Source organism: Emericellopsis cladophorae (genome assembly GCF_022114955.1).
Source record: "Emericellopsis cladophorae strain MUM 19.33 chromosome Unknown NODE_82_length_77520_cov_115_195279, whole genome shotgun sequence".
Lineage (NCBI taxonomy): Eukaryota > Fungi > Ascomycota > Sordariomycetes > Hypocreales > Bionectriaceae > Emericellopsis > Emericellopsis cladophorae.
The window spans coordinates 57931-77520 of record NW_026251007.1 but is presented as its reverse complement, the minus strand read 5'-3'; the positions used below and the strand labels follow the sequence as shown (position 1 = coordinate 77520).

The window sequence follows — 19590 nt, the reverse complement described above, 5'->3', positions numbered from 1 at the left end:
AAACCAAAACTTTTATGTTGGTTTTCTGGCGGGTTTTTTTGGGTTTTCCTTAGGGGGGGGGGTCCAGGCATCTAACCCAATAAAACCCCCCCCCCCCCCCCCCCCCCCCCCCGCGCGCAGCTCAATACTTGTGCTAGCGAACAAAGGCTGACAAAACCTAGGTGGTTCTCGGGGGAGCATGGCTTTGTCTCTGATACGGTCATCAACTTTGAGGTTGTCCTGGCGTCGGGCGAGATCGTTAATGCCAACAAGGAAACCAACCCGGACCTCTTCAAGGCTCTCAAGGGCGGCAGTAACAACTTTGGCGTCGTCACCCAGATAGACCTTGCTGCCTTTGCGCACAGCCAGCAAGTATACGGCGGACTCGTCATTGTCCCCGAGAGCAGCAGTGACAATGTTCTGGCCGAGTTCCAGCGTTTTACCAACGACTCGACTGGATTCGCTGCCAATGCTGGCCTGACGGTCGAGTACTACCTTCCTGCCGAGGGCGAAGGCCAGATACTTCTCTGGTTGATCGACACGGATGCCGAGGATGACCACGCTACCCTCCAGACGTTCTTTGACATGGAGCCAAAGATTCTCAATCAGGTATATCAGACATCGATCGCGGACTATCCGAGCTCCATCCCTCCCGTCACCCAGGTTCTGATGGCGGACGTGACCTTTGAGAATGACCTTGATGTCATCAAGGCTGCCTTTGACATCACCATGGAAGTTCGAAAGACTTTATCTCACGTTCCGAACCTCGTCTGGGACTTTCAGTTTGAGCCCCTGCCCCGCCACTTCCTCGAAGCCAGTAAGGCTGCTGGCGGTAACGTCATGGGCCTCGACGACGTTGATAAGGACCTTCTTGGTGAGTTTACATGTCTTCCCTCTGGATTTCCTGGTGCTAATACTCAAATCCAGTCCTCTTCTTGATGCCTCTTTGGGAGGACTCCGAATACGATAGCGACGTCCGGGATGCAGCTGAGCTGTGGTTCCACAGGATCCAGGAGTACACCCAATCTGTGGGCAAGGCACACCCCTTTGAGTTCGCCAACTACGCTGCCTCGTTCCAAGACCCGATGAGTAGCTACGGTGTCGAGAACCTGCAGTTCCTCAAGGACGTCAGCCACAGGTACGACCCTGGGCAGCTCTTCCAGCGGGCTGTCAAGGGCTATAAGCTGTAAAGGTGTTTCTCCGACAAAATTTTGAGGAGAGCAAGTCGCAATATCATTTCAACATGAGAAATGCTTCATACGTGGTAGATTACGTTCAAGTTCAACGTGCAGTCTCCGTTGCAGAAACGCGGATCAGTTGGGCCTTGACGCCCTGCCTACATGGCTGTCCCGACCTTATAGAACGATCTTGTCTTTCGGCAACATCAAATCCATAGATCTGTACTCGGGACGTAAACGAAAGTCCTTAGGCAAACGCATGCGCTTCGTGACTGTGATGTCGGAACGCCTTGGACTGGATGTTGTGACTTGTGGCCATGAAAACGGGTGATGCGCAGGTATGAGTTATTGATGTGATGCTAATGCAGTGGCGATTTGAGCCTCATCTCCGAAATGCTCCTGGCAATATCATGTGGCTCTGGTTTGGATAGTAGGGTAAGTAGTTGGCTGACGTCGTCGAACAGGTCAAGGTCGAACCCCTCTTTGAGATTACATCAGTATTCATAACATCACGACATCTATCATACCTGCGAGGTACCTTGAAATCTCACAGCTAAACCTCCTCCAGCCCATTCTCTTCTTCTTTGTACTATATCCTAGGTAGATCAATCAGGCGGCAGAATGTCTCGTATTCTCGTGGTAGGGGCAACGCGCGGCCTGGGCGCAAGTCTGGTAAAGCACTACACCTCGTCGTCAAGCACGACTGTGTACGCTACGGCAAGATCAAGCTCTGGTCACCCTCAGGACTACCCGGACAATGCCAAACGTCTCACAGGCGTCGACTTGACCAAGCGAGATGTGGGCGACACCATCGTCAAACAACTACCGAATGGCGGAAAGGCACTGGACGTCGCGGTTCGTCAACGCCCGCTCCAGCCACCGTATCCATGCTGACCGTACATCTCCAAGATCATCGCTGCTGGTTATTTCGCAACGGAGGATTTCAAAGATGGGCCTGATTGGGACGAACAACAGCTCATGTACACAACCTGCGCCATCGCCCCCGTCTTCATCGTCCAGAGACTCGTCAAAGCTGGCCTACTCGCTTCAGGGTCCAAGGTGCTCTTGGTCTCGTCCGAGGCCGGCAGCATCGCTCTACGCCACGAGAGCGAGGGCGGCGGCAACTATGGTCATCACGCTAGCAAGGCGGCGCTGAACATGGCTGGGAAGCTGCTCAGCCTGGATCTCAAGGAACAGGGCATCGTGGTGAGCCTGGTGCACCCGGGGTTCATGAGGACAGACATGACCAGGAATGTCGGATTCGACAAGTACTGGGATGCTGGAGGCGGTATGTTGTTCATTAAGCTACTGGGTCCAAAGGGACGTTTGAGCTGTTGCTAACAAAGCCACACCAGCTATCTCACCCGATGAAGCGGCTCAGCGTCTGGGCCAGTGGGTCGAGGAGCTCGACATGTCCAAAACAGGAGAGTTTTGGGCACCGGGGGGTGCTGGGGATATTGGCACCGCTGAAGCGGTTCTGGGCTCTGATCTCCCCAAACCATTGAGGTTGCCGTGGTAGGTTTTGTTGACCGAGGCCCTCACTGCGGACTTGTCAACGCGAGTGACCCGGGTCCTTGCGCGTTGTGGGCGCTTTAATGACGGACGGGTGGATACGTGACCTCATTCAGGGTCCTCGAGAAAAGGGGGTGAGGGAGGGGCCCAGATTCCCAGAACCCCATACTATGTCCCGACTTTGAATGAATTACGGATACGGAGTACGGATACTAGGTCTAACATCTGATATCTCCCGGACTCTGCGTGGGAATATCGTTTCCCATCTTTTACTTACCCGGGACTTCTCTCTGCTGAACCGTTGAGCTAAAGACTGCACGCGAGAGGCGGTGAAGCGAGTGCTGGTCTGTTCGCGTAATCAGGCTCCGGTTCCCATGTGGGGTCGATGGATACCCCTATCATCCCTACTGCACGTTGTCGGAAGCCGGGCTGTTCAACAAGGTGAAGGCCCCTCAAAATGATTGCAGCGCGAGCACTCTGCGGACGGCTAATCGGCTCATCGGCTCACGCTTTTGAGGGATGGACTTGGCTGGAGGTTTGGAAGCTGTTAAGGCAAGCAATCAATACGCAGCAAGTCATTATTCAACCTGGGGCGATCCGGCAAGATCAGATCTGTATGACGCTAATCAATCAGTCTTCAGGAGCGGCTGGCTGCAGGGACGCCGCGCCAGATCATGCGGAGACTTGTTGCTGTCGGTCCTCGGGGAAAAAGCATGCCGCGCGACACCTTGCCGTTGCTCGCGGGTTCGAAGCGATGATGAAACTTGATCTCGATAGGGAATAATCGTAGGTATCTTGCTGAGGGAGCAACAGTAGACTGCAGGTATTGATGGATGAATCGTATGCTGGTACTCTGCGCTGCATACCCGCGCTGGACATTAATATTAGTCTGCTTCGCTTGGCTTGCTTGGCCTTGGGCAATACGAGTTCCCACTAACCGGTGACTGGAGCACCGGGCAAAGTGCCCGTAACACAAGAAAGAGGGTTTGGAATCATCCACCTGCAATCGAGACGCGTGCATGTGAGCACACCACAATTTGGGTCTCTGATAGTCTAATTTCTCAGACAAGGCTCTCCAGTCCATGCCAGAGTGTGGTAGCGGTTGCGGTTGACGTTGACGACTGGACAGCAAACGCGGCGGGTAGCGGCCCTGCTGACTCGCTGAGAGGGGTCATCATAGCGGGTGGCCTTTATTGATATATGATTGGTACACCAATGTGCTTCCTTTTGACATCTCACCAATAAGCCAACAAAAGAAACGGAAGAAGAAAAGATAATCCATGGTTCATATTGAGTTGAAGGGACAACTACCTGCCTACCAAATAAAGCAAAGTTTTCTCATTGGCACGGGATCGCCAGGCGTCCATACCTCCTAATCCAGGCCAGAGAAGAAGTTTCCCAGCCACGCCCCGACATCCTAATCAATCAAACTACTAGTAGTATGCACTTGTGGTCTAGACCATAACCGCGAGCCAGTGCCAGTCTAATCACCTTGCGCGCGGAAACCAGAGACGGCATGGTTGAAGGGGACTGGAGGCACTCATATGAACCTTGAGGAAGGAAGAAAGGAGGACAGAACAGACTAACTGCGTTGAGCAAGGTCAATCAAAGGAATCAGTTCTTCTTGCCCAGCCAGCTACATGGAACTACCCCAGCTAAGTTAGGGAAGGAACTGATTAATTAATCCGAACCCGTTCATCTTTCCTTCCGCTCCAAGTATGGTTCACCACGAACATACATCCATCTCCGTCCGTCATCTGTTGACCGTCGACTCTGGAACTCCTTCTGGTCGTCTGCTGCCACTCCCATTCTCAGCCCTCCGAGTCACACTTGCCGGCAGCCTCGGTCACTCAGTCAATCACTTCGCTCTTAAAGCATCCGGTTCTGTCACTATCGCATCGCACCGCGTCGTACCACTTTGCAACACACGGAATCTCCGATTGATGCCAAGTTACGTTTGTCGTTGAGTTGCACGCTATCGTACTCCTCACCGGGAACACCTACCCACACCTCTCCTCGCCGGTCTGTCCGTCTTCCCTCGTCCTTCACCCACGACCCTGCTGCCTCCTTCATCGCCCCTACGAGGCGACGAGGCTGAGAACCGGACAACTGTCCTTGCGAGCCCATTGTCACCGGCCATCAAATCTCAACAAGCCCTCACATTGACAATCGCAGCCAGCTGGGCCTATCAAGATCCCTGGTCTCCCTCCCCACAACAATCAACCACGCTTGAAGACCGCAAAACCCAGCAACAAGTCACCTGTGCCCCTCGTCCAGCGCGAACGGAACTAGCCAGACTGTCAGAGACTGTCGGCGCCCGAAGCTGGAGCAGAACCACGGATACAGTAGCCCGCCTCAGACCCTTGTCGGCCACAGCAGCATTCGACCTCTCGTCTCCCTAGCAGCAATTACCATTGCCGAAACATTGGCGAGATATACTACGTACGCTTTCACATCACGCCTACTCAGCAGCTCACCATTTTGAACCTTTCAAATCAATGCTTCGTCGCGGTTCGAGGCGACCGAAGATACTAATTACCTGATCGACAGGTCATTACTGACTTGTCCGCCGGCGCGACGCTAATTAGGTACTGTGGCCTGTTGCCCCTGGCCCGACCCTCATCAGTCCTGAGCCCCCTGTGGATTTTAATTCGACCGTCCGCCCACCAGCCTGCATCGGCACTTCAACCTCAAACTGGTCCTCGAACCTTGGGCAACCTTCTCAACACGACAGCAATCGCAAACAGTAGCCGCCCGCAACGTGCGCAGCGTCGCCAGCCGAGCGAAATGGCCGACTCTGGCTGGTTTCAGCGAGGTATGTGACCACCCCTTTACGTCCGATGCGCGAGCCCGTCCACAATTGCGACGACTCTGCGCCAATCTTCCCGACACACGCACGGCCTGTTTGCTCCTGTCTAGCGCTGCTTGCTTCGCAATCCCTTGACCGCCAAGGCGCACAGTGACGACTGGCATGGGGGAAAATGCAGAGCCAAACATGAATCCCTCTGTGTCAAGGAGTGATGGGCGAAACATTCTGCCCTTATCTGTGGTCCACCCTGCTTCCTTGGTCTTGTCATGCTCGTTTCATCGCCACGTACCCTACCTCTTTGTGTGTCCCTGGCTTCCCCAACATTGAATTTGGCCTGCCCGAACTATTCAGCAGCTGGCTAACTCAATCCTCATCCAGACTCGCAGCAATCCGAAGGACTGAACCTCAATCTCGAGCTCTCTTCCAACAATCCCTTTCGCAATCGCACGGCGTCACCGTTTGACGACCCTCCAGCGCGACCCCTCTCGCGCAACCCTTTCATCGACAACCCTCCGCCACCGGTGAGATCGCCCGGCGCCATGTCGAACAACTCGGAAGGAACCAAGTCCCTTTCGGCCGAGGAGATTTTCGTGTGTTTCTACAAAGGCCCCGTGCCCAGCCCAGCCAGCTGATGCTATCCTAGAACTCATTGACACTCGAAGACGAAAGGAACCTCAAACCCCCCATGCGGCCAGCCCCAGCATTGCCGACGGGCACTGACGGTGCAAACGAAGGGCCGGAGGGCAGCCGCCGTCATCGACCAATAGATTCCCAAGAGGAGGCTGCGAGAGCCCGGAGGGCCCCACCGCCTGGCGTGCGACAAGGACCTTCCGCTTCGCCTCACAGGAGACCGCCTCCTCAGCAACGAAGACCACGTCGAAACTCCGAGTCATCAGTTGCCGACTTTGACACCATGCCCCTCACTGAGGACGAGAAACGCATGATAGCCCGTCGCCGCGAACGCGAACGCCAGAAGCGCGCAGAAGCTGGAGGTCGCCCCCCGCGTGAGCCTCGCGATGCCGCTGAAGGAGGAGAGCGCCGTGAACGTCGTGAACCCCGCGAAACTCGCGAGCCTCGTGAGCCTCGTGAGCAACGCGACCCAAACCAGCGCAGCCGATCTGGACGTCCCAATAGACGCGTGGATATCATTGATCAGCTTGACGCCACCGGCATTTACGGGACAGGACGTGCGTGAATTTTCTCGTCAGACCTTGGCATGACGAGCTAACTTGGCTGCAGTATTTCACCACGACGGGCCTTTCGACGCTCTCAACGCACACCGTAACCGTAAGGGTCGTCGGGCGCCGATGCAAGCCTTTCCGGAGGGCTCCCTCAATAACGCCCTCGGTGGTTCTGGGCCAGTGAACAGACAGCCCGACCACTCGTCTTTCTTGGGCCAACACGGAGAGGAAGCATTCACAGACTACTCGTACAAGCCGGCTAAGAGCCGACAAGGGACAGCGCAACTGTTCGACCCCATAGCGAGGGGTGAGATTGTTCACGGAGACCAGAGCGAAGGGCTGGGCACCTCGACGTTCTTGGAGGGCACACCGGCAGCCAGGACCGCCATTACCCGAACACGCGAGGAGCAGGCCCGCGACCAGGCAGAGATGGGGCTGCAGCGCAAGAAGTCGCTCGCCCAACGCATTCGACACAAAAACAAAGCCCCCCGAGAGTACCCGCCGGGTCGCGCAACCAACCCTGACGGCGCCGAGGAGGTCACCAGCGCTGGAGCTGTGGAGGCCAATCCGTTCTTTGCAGAGTATGGCAAAGGCGAAGAGAGCTTTACTGTGCGCTCCCGCGAAGGCGCAATGTCGCCGACCAGCCCGCCTCGGCGGGGATCTAGTGCTGCTCTGGAACGCAGGGCGACGGCCGACGGCGTTGTTGCCTTGGAAGAGAACAGCAAGCCCAGTGGCTTTCTAGGGAGGATGAAAAGCTTGAAGGGCGGTCGCAGACCGCGCAACAGCAACGCGGACAGCGGTCCGGCCAGCCCCCCTGTCAATCCAGGCACTGCCATTTAGTTGAAGAACATGTCCCGGAACGCAATCTCACATGGACGGCCGCTATTGGGGGAGATTGGGGATGCCGTTAAGCTGCCGGAAGTAGAGCTTGGGGGTAAGAAAGGGCACGTAAAGAGCTGCAGCGCTTCTGGGTCTGAAGCAAGGTTGAACCCGGATCTGCGTAGCGACGAGTCGCTTCGCAGCTCAAGTTCGCTCTCCTAGAAGGCCAGCCAGAGCGATGGATGGATCTCGGGAGTGGAAAACCAGCGAGACTATTGTTTGGGCCCTCTTGTGGAAATGGACGAGGACACGTCGAGGGCAGCTGAGCTGTCGCGACGATGATTTCTTTTTTCTTAACCCATGGGCTCATGTCGAGGCTTGCACGTCATGGCCGTGTCGTACAGTGCCACTTCAAACGCACCTATTCTATTGTACCTATAGTAAATCGTCATGAGTTATGAAGACTGTCATCATGAGGCGTTCCAGGTACTCCAGTGCAGCGCAGTGCAGGCCTACCGCGGATGGTCCTTAGTCATATTCTGCTGGAAAGATCCAAATACTTCATGACCACCTTCAAGCCAGTATTGAGTCGAAAAAGCGCGACAGAGAAAAACGCCTGTGCGTGGAGATTGCAGCGACTGTTCTACATTCACATTCACCCAATGTTGCACCTCATTTTTCAAGGTCGATAGATGGACGCATCATCGCCCCAAGCAACTAGCAGGACCGCATTCGCCTTGGAACCCATACCGGCCAACATAATCGCATCTAATGAGATCAAACGGCGCGATGTCAATATTGACGCCGGTCGCCTGTGCGTCGGATGCTCCGAGATAGACGATCAAGTCCTTCTAGGCGGCTTCGAGCGCGGTGCGGTGGTTGGTGTGAGCTCCGAAGTTGAGTCTTTTGCCGTGAAAGTAGGCCCTCCCGTTGCATCGTCCATCTTGTTTGGCACGACACTGACCACGGTTCAACACAACAGCTCGCGCTTCAAACTCTCGCCAGAGGTCTTCATGATGGCGCACTCCACAATGCGCTCATCATCACGCCGCGACCACGCGCAGAGGTCCTCCTGGCACTACGTGACGCCCTCACTGCAGCCTTGGGTACGATGACAGATGCGAACGCGCGAAAAGAGGCCATCAGGGGCTACATGGACAAGATTCAGCTAGCTGGTGTATTTGACATGGACGGAGCCTGGGAGGCCCTCGCGGAGCTGGACAGGCCGGTACCACCGCCGGCGGTTCCCACGCCAGAGATAGACGACAGCCAAGACGACGACAACGATGATGGTGACGAAGGCGCTCCCAGCCCCGACAGAAGCCCGGACATGATCATCATCACGCACACCGGCGTCCTGCTTACTTCTCTGTTCATGCATCGCTCCTCCTCCGCCGCTCACACCACCTGGCAACTCCTATCGTCCCATCTGCGCTACCTCGCGCGCACGCTGCCGTCGTCGCCGCTCATCTTCCTCCTCAACTCGACCTCCTCCCCGGAGGTGGAGCGAGGCGCGCACCACACACAGCCGGCACAGGTCGACCAGACCCAGCGGAGCGTCTTCAACCCGCCCACGATACCCGGGTACAGCACCCTGCTGGCGAGGCGGAATAAGCCGACGTTTGGCCTGGTGTTTGCGCAGATGCTCGATCTACACGTCTTGTGCACAAATGTTCCGAGGACGGTGGCTGATGTGGAGCGGGGACCGACTGGCAGCACCGTGACGATCGTGGAGGTGCTGCTCGACGACATGGGCGTGTGGGAGAAGGGCAGGGATGGCAAGGATCGGAATCACAGGGAGCAGAGATGGGGCGCTGTCGACCTCAAGGAGGGACACCTGGTGAACGCCTTTGGGAAGCGCGAAGAAAAGATATATGGCGATCTCAGGTTAGCTGCGGGCTTCGGAGGTCCACGAGTATAAAGAGTAGATCGAGCACCATTCAGTGACAGCGCAGGAGCTTCATCCATCAGATCTCTTCCGTATTCACTATGCATGCCGCAGTATGCCATCAAATTAGAAGTGCCCTTCAACCGTCTGTCAACGCTAATCTACCTAACAAGTACAATGCCCTATTCCATCGCCTCTACCATACGCACGCTCTCGTGATCATTAAACAAGCGTCTATCTAGCCTTACGGCTCCGTTCTATCGTGAACAAGCGCAAAAAGGCCCGGACCCTCGGACTGTTCCGGCAGACCAGGCGATATTGGCTCTCTGTCGCATTGGGCCAACCATCGCTAGGCGCGGCGGCGCCTCCTCCTTTGCCGCATACAGACGCGGTTCACTCGTGGCCCTGCGGGCAGCCTTGGATGGTCCGCGGTGCGTGATGCGTTTCGAACCGAGGTGCCATCGCACGCCGTCCAGGGACGCCGTGAGCTCGTGCTTCTTTCTCGCCGATAAGCACTCTTCCTACGCCGGGCTGGGCTGGTCCTATCGCGCTGCTGAGCCCGGGATACCGGCTGGCGAGGAGGGCGGGGAGCCATATACGTCTGCGCGCGCTTGCGTACTCTTCCAAAAGTCAATGGCTTCGACGACATCCTCTCCGCGCTCGTCCTCGTATGCGAAGAGGATCTGAAGACGTTAGCAAGGGAGATTAATGCAAGAGAAAAGGGCGGAAACTCACCTCATGCGTGCTACTGTGCAGCATACGAATGTTCTTGTGGGGCACAATGTGGATAGCACCGTTTTCAATGTTGCGTAGCTCGATAAAGTTGGGTTCGAAAGCCAGAATCCAGGGATAACTGAGGGCGAAGTTCTGCGGTGTACCCTCCCAGTCGATACGCCACTCAGGTCGCGCGCGCCAGCCATTGCGGTTGACAAAGAACGAGAACTCGGAGTAGTTGAGCAAAAATTCGCCATTGAGTCGCTCAATGTGGATCGGTCGAACACCTTCTTTGCGGGCGACAAAGTCGAGCGATGTGTCAGCCTGGTCAAGCAGTGACTGCGTCTCAAGCGTCTCGAGCGACACAACCTCAAAGCCTCTCGCGCAGGCCACGCAAAGCTTCGACTTGAGGAAATGCACCGATGTTGACTCGGTAGGGATGTAGAACTCTTTGAAGGGTCTCAATTCATCCTGACCGCTGCTCATGAATTTGCCTAGGCCCTTCTGTTTCTTGGCCTTGGTCATGGCGTCGTTGGGCTCAAACACCTTGATAGTAGTCGAAAGTGCAGAGGACTTGACGCAGCACACCAAGTGGCGACCAAGGCAGATACCCGTCTTAAAGAAACTACAATGGTTCTGAATCTTCTTAGGCCTCTTCGACAAGGCAGGTTCGTCGGGATTCAGAGCAGACGTAGAGTAGGATAGTAGTGTCTTGTTGGACAGGACGAGCAACAACTGGTACTCTTCGAGGATGTCGATTTGGGTGACTGAGGTCGTCTCAAGGACGCGTCTTGGTATTTGGTCCTTGTTCTTGCGATCAGCCAGGTAGATGCCGTTGTCAGTGCCGAAAAGCAGTTTACGACCGCCGTCTGCAGTATGTCAGCAATGTCACCGAGTAATTTACAAAACGAAACGTACCATAAGGTGCAACACAGTTGACGTGGTTGGTACCAACAAAAAAGTTGCTCGAAATGACAGTGGTGTTGAAGAAATCAGCGCGTCCGCGCAAGCGCTGTTGCGAGCTGTCAATGTGCTCCAACCACTTCTTGCGGGCTTGTTGATTTGCGGCATATACTGTCAACTCATAGCCGGCTTTGCCCAAATGACGGAAGGTGATAGGCCACCCTGCTTCCCTCTTGTTGTCCGCATTGTTGGTTCGCAATGCAGGCAAAAGGCTTGAAGACGAGCGTTTCATGCCTTGTTGGGGAATCACCTCGTCCATCTCACGAATTGCGAGCAGCTCAAGAGGAATAGGGCGGCGATATGCCTTGACTTCCTCGCTCTTACCGGTCTGCTTAGTCCGTACCAGCAGGACAGCGTGATCGAAAAGATACGCTGTAATCTCGGCGACATCAGTGGGCGTCTTTCTGAAGTTGCTCTTGACAACTAGCTCACGACCCTCTTCGGTGAGTCGGAGATCGACCCTTTCATTAGGCCGGAAGCGAAGCTGTTCGTGAAGCTTCCGCAGGTTGTAACGATTCTCGGCCTTTCCAGACTCGGCGTTGACTCTGCTCAAGAGGTCGCGAATGATCGTGAGGACTTTGGGAAGATCCTCTTTGTCAGGGTTGCCATCCTCGGTGAACTTCAACACATTCTCCAGGAGCAGCGGGTAACGGGCCAAACGCGTCGTAGGCTTGGTCAGGTATCCGTTTAGCTCGAGCTTGCGAGATTCTTTTCTCCTTTCAATTTCGTCGACGAATTTCGAAAAGTATGGGTTGGTCGATTTCTCATTCTCGAATTCGAACTTGGCTTCGAGCTGTTTCGAGCCATACCAAATGAAAGGCTCAAACAGAGGAACGTACTCGAGGAAGATGTCACCAATATTATACACCACATGCTCTTTCTGCTGTCTCGAGGTGAGGCTGCTCGCAAAGCGGGAACTGACAGTGTGAATACTCGGGTGGTCGATGATGTTGCTGAAGATGGACTTGACGACTTTTTCGCGCCGCTGAGCCGGGATGGGGGAGGCCTTGGAACGAAGAGGCAATATCCAAAAATCGCGAAGGTACTCCAGATCTTTCACAAAGTCCCTCTCAGTGTAGCAGATCTCGGAAATGACCTCTTGTCTCTTTTGTTCCTTTTCTGAAGTCTTGTCCTTGATCTCTTGCGGTACCGAGTTCATCCAGAGTTTTTGCTCGTCTGTCTGGTCGGCTTCATCATCAGCGACATTGGCGGAATCAGGCTTGCGCAGGCCAGTCGTGACCTTCAGGTTGAGCCTCGAGACTTGTTCCAGGCGTCGTGGGCAGGCGATGGAGTAGCACAGCTGATCTCGCGTACAAGTCGGCGAGTAACACTCGGACAGCAGCACAAAGACACCATTGACGGCCGGCTTGTCTTCGGGCAGTTCCTCCATCAGATTTTCCCGGAATTGGTACATCTCGGCCTGCGAGTCGCGCAACCTATGTTCGTATGTAACGTCGTGGAAGAACTTCTGGGCATCCAAGGCTCGACCCAGGAGGAGTGCAAGGTTGCGATCGGTCGTTCGAATTATATAGGACAAGACATCGACGGCCTCGCTTCCGCTGAATGCGTTTTTGTACGTGAGTTCGTTCTTGGTTCGGTCGCCAGTGATGATCTTGCGCCGAAAACACTCGCCAACTTTCGAGAGCATGGCAGGGTAGACGAGAGGCGGGCGGATCTTGGTCGCCGTCATCGGTCGTTCACTCTCGATAGACTTGCTTCTAGAGGGCCGTGAGGCAACAATGGAAGTGGCATCAGACTCGGAATGAGTGATCGTTGGTGCGATCGTCGATGCCATCGACATTGATCGGGCATGGTCACCGCCTGCTGTCGTAGAAGATGCCATACTTGCCGTTCTCGTCTGTGATCCTGGTGCTGGAGGATATTGGCCGTTGAGATGGGCGTATCCGTTGGGTGTAGATGCCTCGCTGGGGGCCCTTCGATTGGGGATTACTCGCCCGCTCATGGTCTGGTGTGCATCGTGGCGATCCTGAGGGTTGTATGAGCCAGTCATAGACATGGATCGATCGTCATGGCGCTCGGGAACGATCCTGCCTTGCGCGGTGGTTCTGGAGGGCTGCTGTTGCGAATATTGTGCTTGTCGAAACGCATTCGCTGGAGGTGCCTGATAAGAAGATGGTGGAGGATTGTATATCTGCGGACGTGCCGAGTTCACCATTGATTGCGATCTGTAAGGATCATTATGAGCAGCAGGAGGCTGCTGGCCACCTGGATACGGTCGTGGAGGTCCCTGCTGCGGCGCATGTCTTGCGCCCATTGCTCCAGCTGGCGGCCCTCGAGGGTCCATGCGCGGATCCATTCGCGGATCTCCGCGGGTTGGGGCAGGACCTTGACCGGCGGGATATGGACGCCTGGTAGGCTGCTGGTAGTGGCCTGGGTATTGCCCTTGAGCAGCAGCTGGGGGCGGATGTCCACCAGACGCTGCCCTTTGACCTTGCTGATAATAGCCGCCGGGGGCATTGCTCGAGTCCATTGTGCGTGTTCGTTGAGAAGGTTGATCATGGTCGCCGTAATAGCCCGGATATGAACGCTGCTGAGGCGGCGGTCGCTGCATGCCCGAACTCATGGACGACATGGTATGCGTGCGGCCTTGGTCCGGCAATGATGCCATGGACGAAGATGTCATTGTCTGCGACCTGCCCGAGGGTGCCGCCCCGAAGATATTGTTGAATGCAGCATCTCGTTGGTGGCCTCCCTGGTCTGGGTAGCCACCCCGAGGCCGCTGGGGAGGTGCTCGGGGATCATAATGATTGTTATAGTCGGCCATTGTCGCTGGAGGGAAGGGTTTTCTGCTGCGAAGCCACGGAAGCTAAAGTGTTCGCACCGTCGATATCAAGCGCCCAGGGAGACCCCCTTGACATTGATCTCGACGCACAGGTCTCCACCGGTCGGGTCTACCTGACTCGATTGTCCCAGTGCAGTCTCTATAGATATAAAGGTCGTAGAGGCGTCGCGAGATAGGGGAAAACCCCAGCCCGGGAAAGCGCGGTACGGCGATTTCGACTGTAGAGGCAGGTCGAGATCTGCGGTTCGACAGGAATGAAGTGCGTACTTCTCGTAGCAGCACGGTGTCGTGGGAGAAGGACTGCTTGATGAGGTGGCCCAACGGGCCTGCGTGGTAGTCGTTGACAGACCAGTTGTCGTATGGTGCGTCTCGAAACGTACGGGAGATTCGAGGGCGGGTGATGGGGATTGCGAGTTATGGCTGTAGCCAACAATGGACCGGGGACAGGAGGAGAATCAAAGGGTGGATTCGAGGTTGAATGGAGGTCCCAGAGATGGGCAACGGGCGGATGGGTCTGGTCTGGAGCAGTAGGGCCGCAGCGCAGCCAAGCCAAGCTGTCGGACGCCGGGGGGTGACTGGCCGCCTGCCTGAGCAAGGGGAACGAACGCACAACTTCACAGCGTCGGCAATCGGCCGCCTTGGTAGGGAAGAGAAGATAATGATGCAGAGGAAGCGCGAGTACTTCTGAGATTGAGGATCTCGTCAAAGAGACGGTGGGCTGTTTGAACAAAAGCTCACATAGGCATTATCGTAGGTAGGGTAGGGTAGTAGGGAATTTACGTCGTCCTTGTGCAGGCCTCTGAGGTAGCGAAGCGCAATGGGGATTTTGCTTGTGCCTGCCTCATGAATCCGCGGCAGGAAACACCGCATTTGTTGGTGAGGCAAGTTCACTCAGGCAGAGGACAACGCCCGCACCCTCACCATGCATGCAAAGACGACGATTCCCTTTCGAAACGTGACAGGAGTAAATGGTCTGGGTCTTGTCTACTTTTCAAGATAAGGTATAGACTTGGTTACTAGTATTACACTACGCAGCTTGCCGCTTTGAATTTGCCGCTTGCTCTCGCCAAGCGTCTTGCAAACGACTGGATGGCAGAGCCGCCGCTGGACCTTGCGATCATAAGGATGGTTAGACCCATGAGGCACAGGTGGCAACATTGTCTGGTCGCGATTTATGTAGAACTAGGAGGCCTGATCAAGTGTGTGCAGTATACGTAAAGTGAGGATATCTGTACATGCCTGGCCAACGGGGATTCAGCCGGATCTCAGTTTAAAGGTCACGTGGGCGGTACAAATGGTGCCAATGTTGGAGTTTACTAATAATGGCAGCACTGCACTCAAAGTGGACGGGGCGTACGCAGGTGCATCATCCCTCCAGCTCCAAGCTGCCCGTGTCCAATCCCCCAACGTCAGTCAGCTCTCGCAACTTCGACGACGACAAACCCTATCACCTCACGCAGTCATCACCCGAGCCGACCCCGCAGATATCAATCAAAATGGACGAGTCCGAGTTGGCGCCCAAATTCGCGCCCTTCATTGGGATGGTACGTTGGGCGCGCGAAACGCATGCCGTCATGCCGTGGCAAGACCTGAGCCTCAAATCGCATCTTGCTAACCTCGACAGGCTGGTATCGCCTCTGCCATGATCTTCGGATGTTTGTCTCCCGGAGAAAGTAAAGCCTCGTCGAAAACACATACGCTGACGATGCGACAGGTATCGGGGCGGCATACGGCACGGCCAAATCAGGGATTGGAATTGCTGGTGTTGGAACCTTCAGGCCGGACCTGATCATGAAGGTGAGGCGAGCCTCGTAACGATCCGTCCTCCGAAGCTGACAACAACAGTGCCTGATCCCCGTCATCATGTCGGGTATCCTCGCTGTCTACTCGCTTGTCATCTCCGTCCTCATCGCCGAGGACCTCCAGCCCCCATCGGCGCAAAGCTACAGCCTCTTCACCGGGTTCATGCACCTGGCGTGTGGTCTCTCTGTTGGACTGACCGGCCTCGCAGCGGGATACTGCATCGGCATCGTTGGTGATGGTGGTGTGCGCGCGTACATGGAGCAATCGCGTATCTTTGTCGGCATGGTGCTCATCCTGATTTTCGGCGAAGTCTTGGGTCTTTATGGGTTCGTGAAGTCCTGGCGCTTTGAAGGTCTCTGCTAATTGGAGACAGTCTCATCGTTGCTCTCATCCTCAACACCAAGAGCAAGGGCTAAATTCCCGGTGGCACCCTCACATCGACCGGACATACATACAGAGGCAGAGGAGTCGCACACTGAACTATCAGCAGAAGCAAGCGGCATGTGTCAAGACGTGCATGTGCATGGTGTTCGAAAACGTGTATATCTATCCCCAGGCCTGACTGCCAAAGATGTGGAAAAGGCTTTGGGCAGTTAAGCTCAATGCGAAAAGCAGGAGTTGATTTTTCTTTTTTCTGGCATAAGCTTGACATATCACCTAGGATATCCGGTAGCTTGTATACGGTCGATTCTTTTGAGCAATTCTTTTGTGCAATTTGCTAGCTATATACGACAGCAAAGTCCGAAACAAGGGCAGCAACGGGCGAATGGAACGACCGTATCGAACTGCGCTCGTCAGGCAGGCTATGTATCAACACTTGAATCCCCAAACAAATGCCCTCCAAACTCCAATCTGACGCGCGAGTAACTAATATGCATGATGCGTCCAAATGCGAGACAAAGGAAAGGTGATGCCTGACGGTCACCCCACTAATCCGGCCAGTTCAGATGCGACCCCCGATGCGGTGAAGCAACTTTGGACGATGGCCGCTCTCCATCTCGCGGCGGAACCGAGCCCAGCTCCGCTCACGCTCATCCCAGGTCTTCATCTGTGCTGCGAAGCTGTTAGTGTATGCGGGGCCCAGGTCGTTGGACGAGGAAACATACCCAGGAGCCAGTCCCAATGCTGGTCCTCACGAACGAGGACATCGTCCCCGGCCCTCTCTCGAGCAAGCCTCTCCTGCTTCGCCCTCGAGGCCGCTTCCTCTCCAACCAAGTACGGGTCCTCCAAGGGTCTCGAGACCGGTCTAGGGGACGACGAGCCGTGCGCGGCTGACAATGTCCTTCGATGCGCAGAGGCTGCCGCTGCCGCTGCCGCGCTAGACGCTTCTAGGCTGGCATTCACGCGACGTTCGACGACAGAGTGAAGCTGGCGCGATGATGTAGCGTTGTGGGTCGACCATTTTGGGATGCGAAAGCTGTGAATGCTGGGTAGACCAACTTGAGGGGTGCTGGCGACAGGTGGCAGACCGTATGGCGTGGGCTGGTTCGGCGGAGATGACGAGGAAGTCGTGCGGCTGTTGGTGTTGTTACTGCTGTTGGTGGTGTTACTGCTGTTGTTGTTCCTAGTGGTGGTGGTCGTGTTGGTGGTGCACGTGCGAGGTTCGCGAGGTGTGTACTCTGGCACAGGCTCGTGTTGGTGGTACGAGGTGCTGGAGTGGTATGAGGGTGCCTCGGAGACTGACGTCCGGCGTTAATAATTGTGTTATGCGCGGATGGTATGCTATCTGAGATGGGTTGAAGCATGAGAGGCTTCCAAGGACGTACCGTAGGAGGGTGCTACAGATCGTATAGAGCTAGTCTCAAAATCATCGGCGCTGTAGCGCGGTGCAATCAAGGTAGCAGCAGCCATCTTGGGACTTCGCGATCGTGGACGTCAAGTTAGAGGAGGCCAGCCCAGCGTGGGGTAGTATGCGATGGAGATAAGGTACAAGCCGATGACGACAGGTGAGCAGCTTGGCGACTTTCCCGGGCGGCACGAAAATGAGGAGTCTCAATGGGAGAGTGACAATGGGCGAGCAAGTAGAGGAGAAAGGATACCGGCACCCAGATGCAGGGAAGATAGAAGTGAAGAGGTGGAAGAGGGAGGAATGGTGGTGTTGCGCGTTCCTGTACTTGGCGAGCGGAGCCACCTCGGATGGCGAGACACTATGAATCAAGAAACAAGACAAGAAACGACAAAGATAGGTCTTGGCAGTGTATTATATGGATATCGCTTCTCTGCAGGTGAGACGAGCAAGCTCGGACGAGCGAGGTCAGGGAGGGGTGCGGTTTGTCGGGTCGTCTTGCGGCCAACCTATCTATCGCATTGGAATGACCGACGTTCAAGAGGCGCAGGGGAAAGCGGGTAAAGAAGTTGCATGGAAGCAGGACAACAGCAGAGGCCAACAAGACGAGGTGCATATATGCATTTCATAGGCCCAAAGTTCCATTGCGGGCTGCGCTCGGCAAGGGTGGATGAACGGAGATGTTGGATGAGGAGAAACGGGTGGCCAGCCAGCCATGCCATCACTGGTGTTTAGGCTAACGCTGGGGGGGCACGTGAGGTCACTGCTGAGTCTTTGACCTGCTCCGAAGCCATAATTGCAGCTAATTTGACGTTTTCCACAGTTTCAATTCGGAACTTCGGGTCGTCAACTTGGTAGTAGATAATATTCCACCCACTTCCTGGGTGGGGAGAACACTTGCCCCGCGCTTGCACAGCCTGGGGACAGGGCTATGATGCACCTCGGAGGACAAAATAAGCAGAACCTTTGTTAGCACTGCGAGTATTGGCCGACCACGCGACCAGCCGCAGATTGTCTTGGGAGGCCTCAAAGATGGGGAAAAAAAGTCTTCGAAATGGTAGTGGGATGATTCAGGCGCAATAGTAAAGCAAGATGTGTTGTTCTGATTATACAGGAAGTCAAGTGAGGTGTTATTCAACAATGACCTGAATATAACCTGTAATTCTTAGGAAACGTTCGTGGAACAGGTTGCATAGTGTAATGGTTAGCACGTGAGATTCTGATTCTCGAGATGAGGGTTCAATTCCCTCTGCGACCTAACTTTTGCCCACGCTCAGGCCACAGCGTCCACTATTGCTGTACTTTCTGATAGTGCACTTCTGCACAATAGGGGTCCATTTAAGTATTTTTGTCCCGTTTTCAGGTGGCCAGTGCAGCTCGTGAGAGTCGTAGTAGACTCCCCTTGGACTAGCCGTACCTAGTCTAGCTTGGTCGATATATGTCTGGGCTAAGGTCCCACAACTGACAGCACGGACGATATAATCAGGTTTGCCGTACGTCAGCGGTCACGGAAAATCCGCATTTCCTCGATGGAACGCCGCTACCCCGCGCCCTCCCTGGCGACAGACGGTGCCTGTCTTCCGACTTTCCGGATCACCAAACTCGTTCGATGATGAATGAGCATCTAGACCCTGACACATGCTGACTTTGAGAAGAGCATTGTCCGGCCAAGCCATGTCAGCTCGATCAACGGGAAGCACGGCTTGTGGGGAAAATAGCAGTCAAGATGTTTTGTTACAGCACGGGGCTTACGAAAACCCATGATCTTGTTATGAGCTCGTGCTCTACTTCATTATATGTTTGGCCCCAGGTGTGATGTGCTAGGCTCGCTTGTGACGCTACAATCCGGCATACAAATACTCGTGGCAACCACTAGTAACCATACAAAAACAGAAATACGGTATTGGACTGTCAAAAATATGCTGACTGATCAGCGCACATAATGATATTGCTAGTCGATATCTGCAGGTGTATCATGTATGGGAAAATAATACTTTGTATGTCCAGGGTAGGCATGAACCAGAGGGCGTCGACCATCCTCACCAACGTGAACGGCACCCCACCGTGGATCCGACAAGTCGCGTTTCCCACATTCAATTTACGCGTCGCCAGCGAGCTCACGGTCTCTACACAACGCGCCCAGTCTACTTGCGAC

At 55.0% G+C, this 19590-nt stretch overlaps 6 protein-coding genes across 6 annotated transcripts; 5 read left to right on the top strand and 1 right to left on the bottom strand.

Annotated features, from left to right (window-relative positions):
- Nucleotides 1-161: 161 nt before the first annotated feature.
- On the top strand, nucleotides 162-1169 carry J7T54_001536 (uncharacterized protein; the record flags this gene model as incomplete). The annotated part of the gene is made up of 2 exons (XM_051510119.1): nucleotides 162-853; nucleotides 907-1169. Coding segments are annotated over 2 exons (955 nt in total), but the record flags the coding sequence as incomplete, so codon positions are not given.
- Nucleotides 1170-1778: 609 nt separating this feature from the next.
- Nucleotides 1779-2676, top strand: J7T54_001535 (Oxidoreductase; the record flags this gene model as incomplete). Its single annotated transcript, XM_051510118.1, has 3 exons — nucleotides 1779-2012; nucleotides 2067-2445; nucleotides 2513-2676. 3 exons carry the CDS (start codon nucleotides 1779-1781, stop codon nucleotides 2674-2676), a joined length of 777 nt encoding a protein of 258 aa, XP_051358970.1.
- Nucleotides 2677-5456: 2780 nt separating this feature from the next.
- J7T54_001534 (uncharacterized protein) lies at nucleotides 5457-7499 on the top strand (the record flags this gene model as incomplete). The annotated part of the gene is made up of 4 exons (XM_051510117.1): nucleotides 5457-5484; nucleotides 5857-6068; nucleotides 6122-6665; nucleotides 6718-7499. The coding sequence occupies 4 exons, from the start codon at nucleotides 5457-5459 to the stop codon at nucleotides 7497-7499; spliced, it is 1566 nt and encodes a 521-aa protein (XP_051358969.1).
- A 671-nt stretch (nucleotides 7500-8170) lies between these two features.
- On the top strand, nucleotides 8171-9399 carry J7T54_001533 (uncharacterized protein; the record flags this gene model as incomplete). Its single annotated transcript, XM_051510116.1, has 2 exons — nucleotides 8171-8395; nucleotides 8461-9399. The coding sequence occupies 2 exons, from the start codon at nucleotides 8171-8173 to the stop codon at nucleotides 9397-9399; spliced, it is 1164 nt and encodes a 387-aa protein (XP_051358968.1).
- A 5943-nt stretch (nucleotides 9400-15342) lies between these two features.
- Nucleotides 15343-16065, top strand: J7T54_001531 (uncharacterized protein; the record flags this gene model as incomplete). Its single annotated transcript, XM_051510115.1, has 5 exons — nucleotides 15343-15390; nucleotides 15471-15501; nucleotides 15561-15643; nucleotides 15692-15975; nucleotides 16023-16065. 5 exons carry the CDS (start codon nucleotides 15343-15345, stop codon nucleotides 16063-16065), a joined length of 489 nt encoding a protein of 162 aa, XP_051358967.1.
- Nucleotides 16066-16592: 527 nt separating this feature from the next.
- Nucleotides 16593-17500, bottom strand: J7T54_001530 (uncharacterized protein; the record flags this gene model as incomplete). Its single annotated transcript, XM_051510114.1, has 3 exons — nucleotides 16593-16702; nucleotides 16756-17328; nucleotides 17416-17500. 3 exons carry the CDS (start codon nucleotides 17498-17500, stop codon nucleotides 16593-16595), a joined length of 768 nt encoding a protein of 255 aa, XP_051358966.1.
- Nucleotides 17501-19590: the final 2090 nt, after the last annotated feature.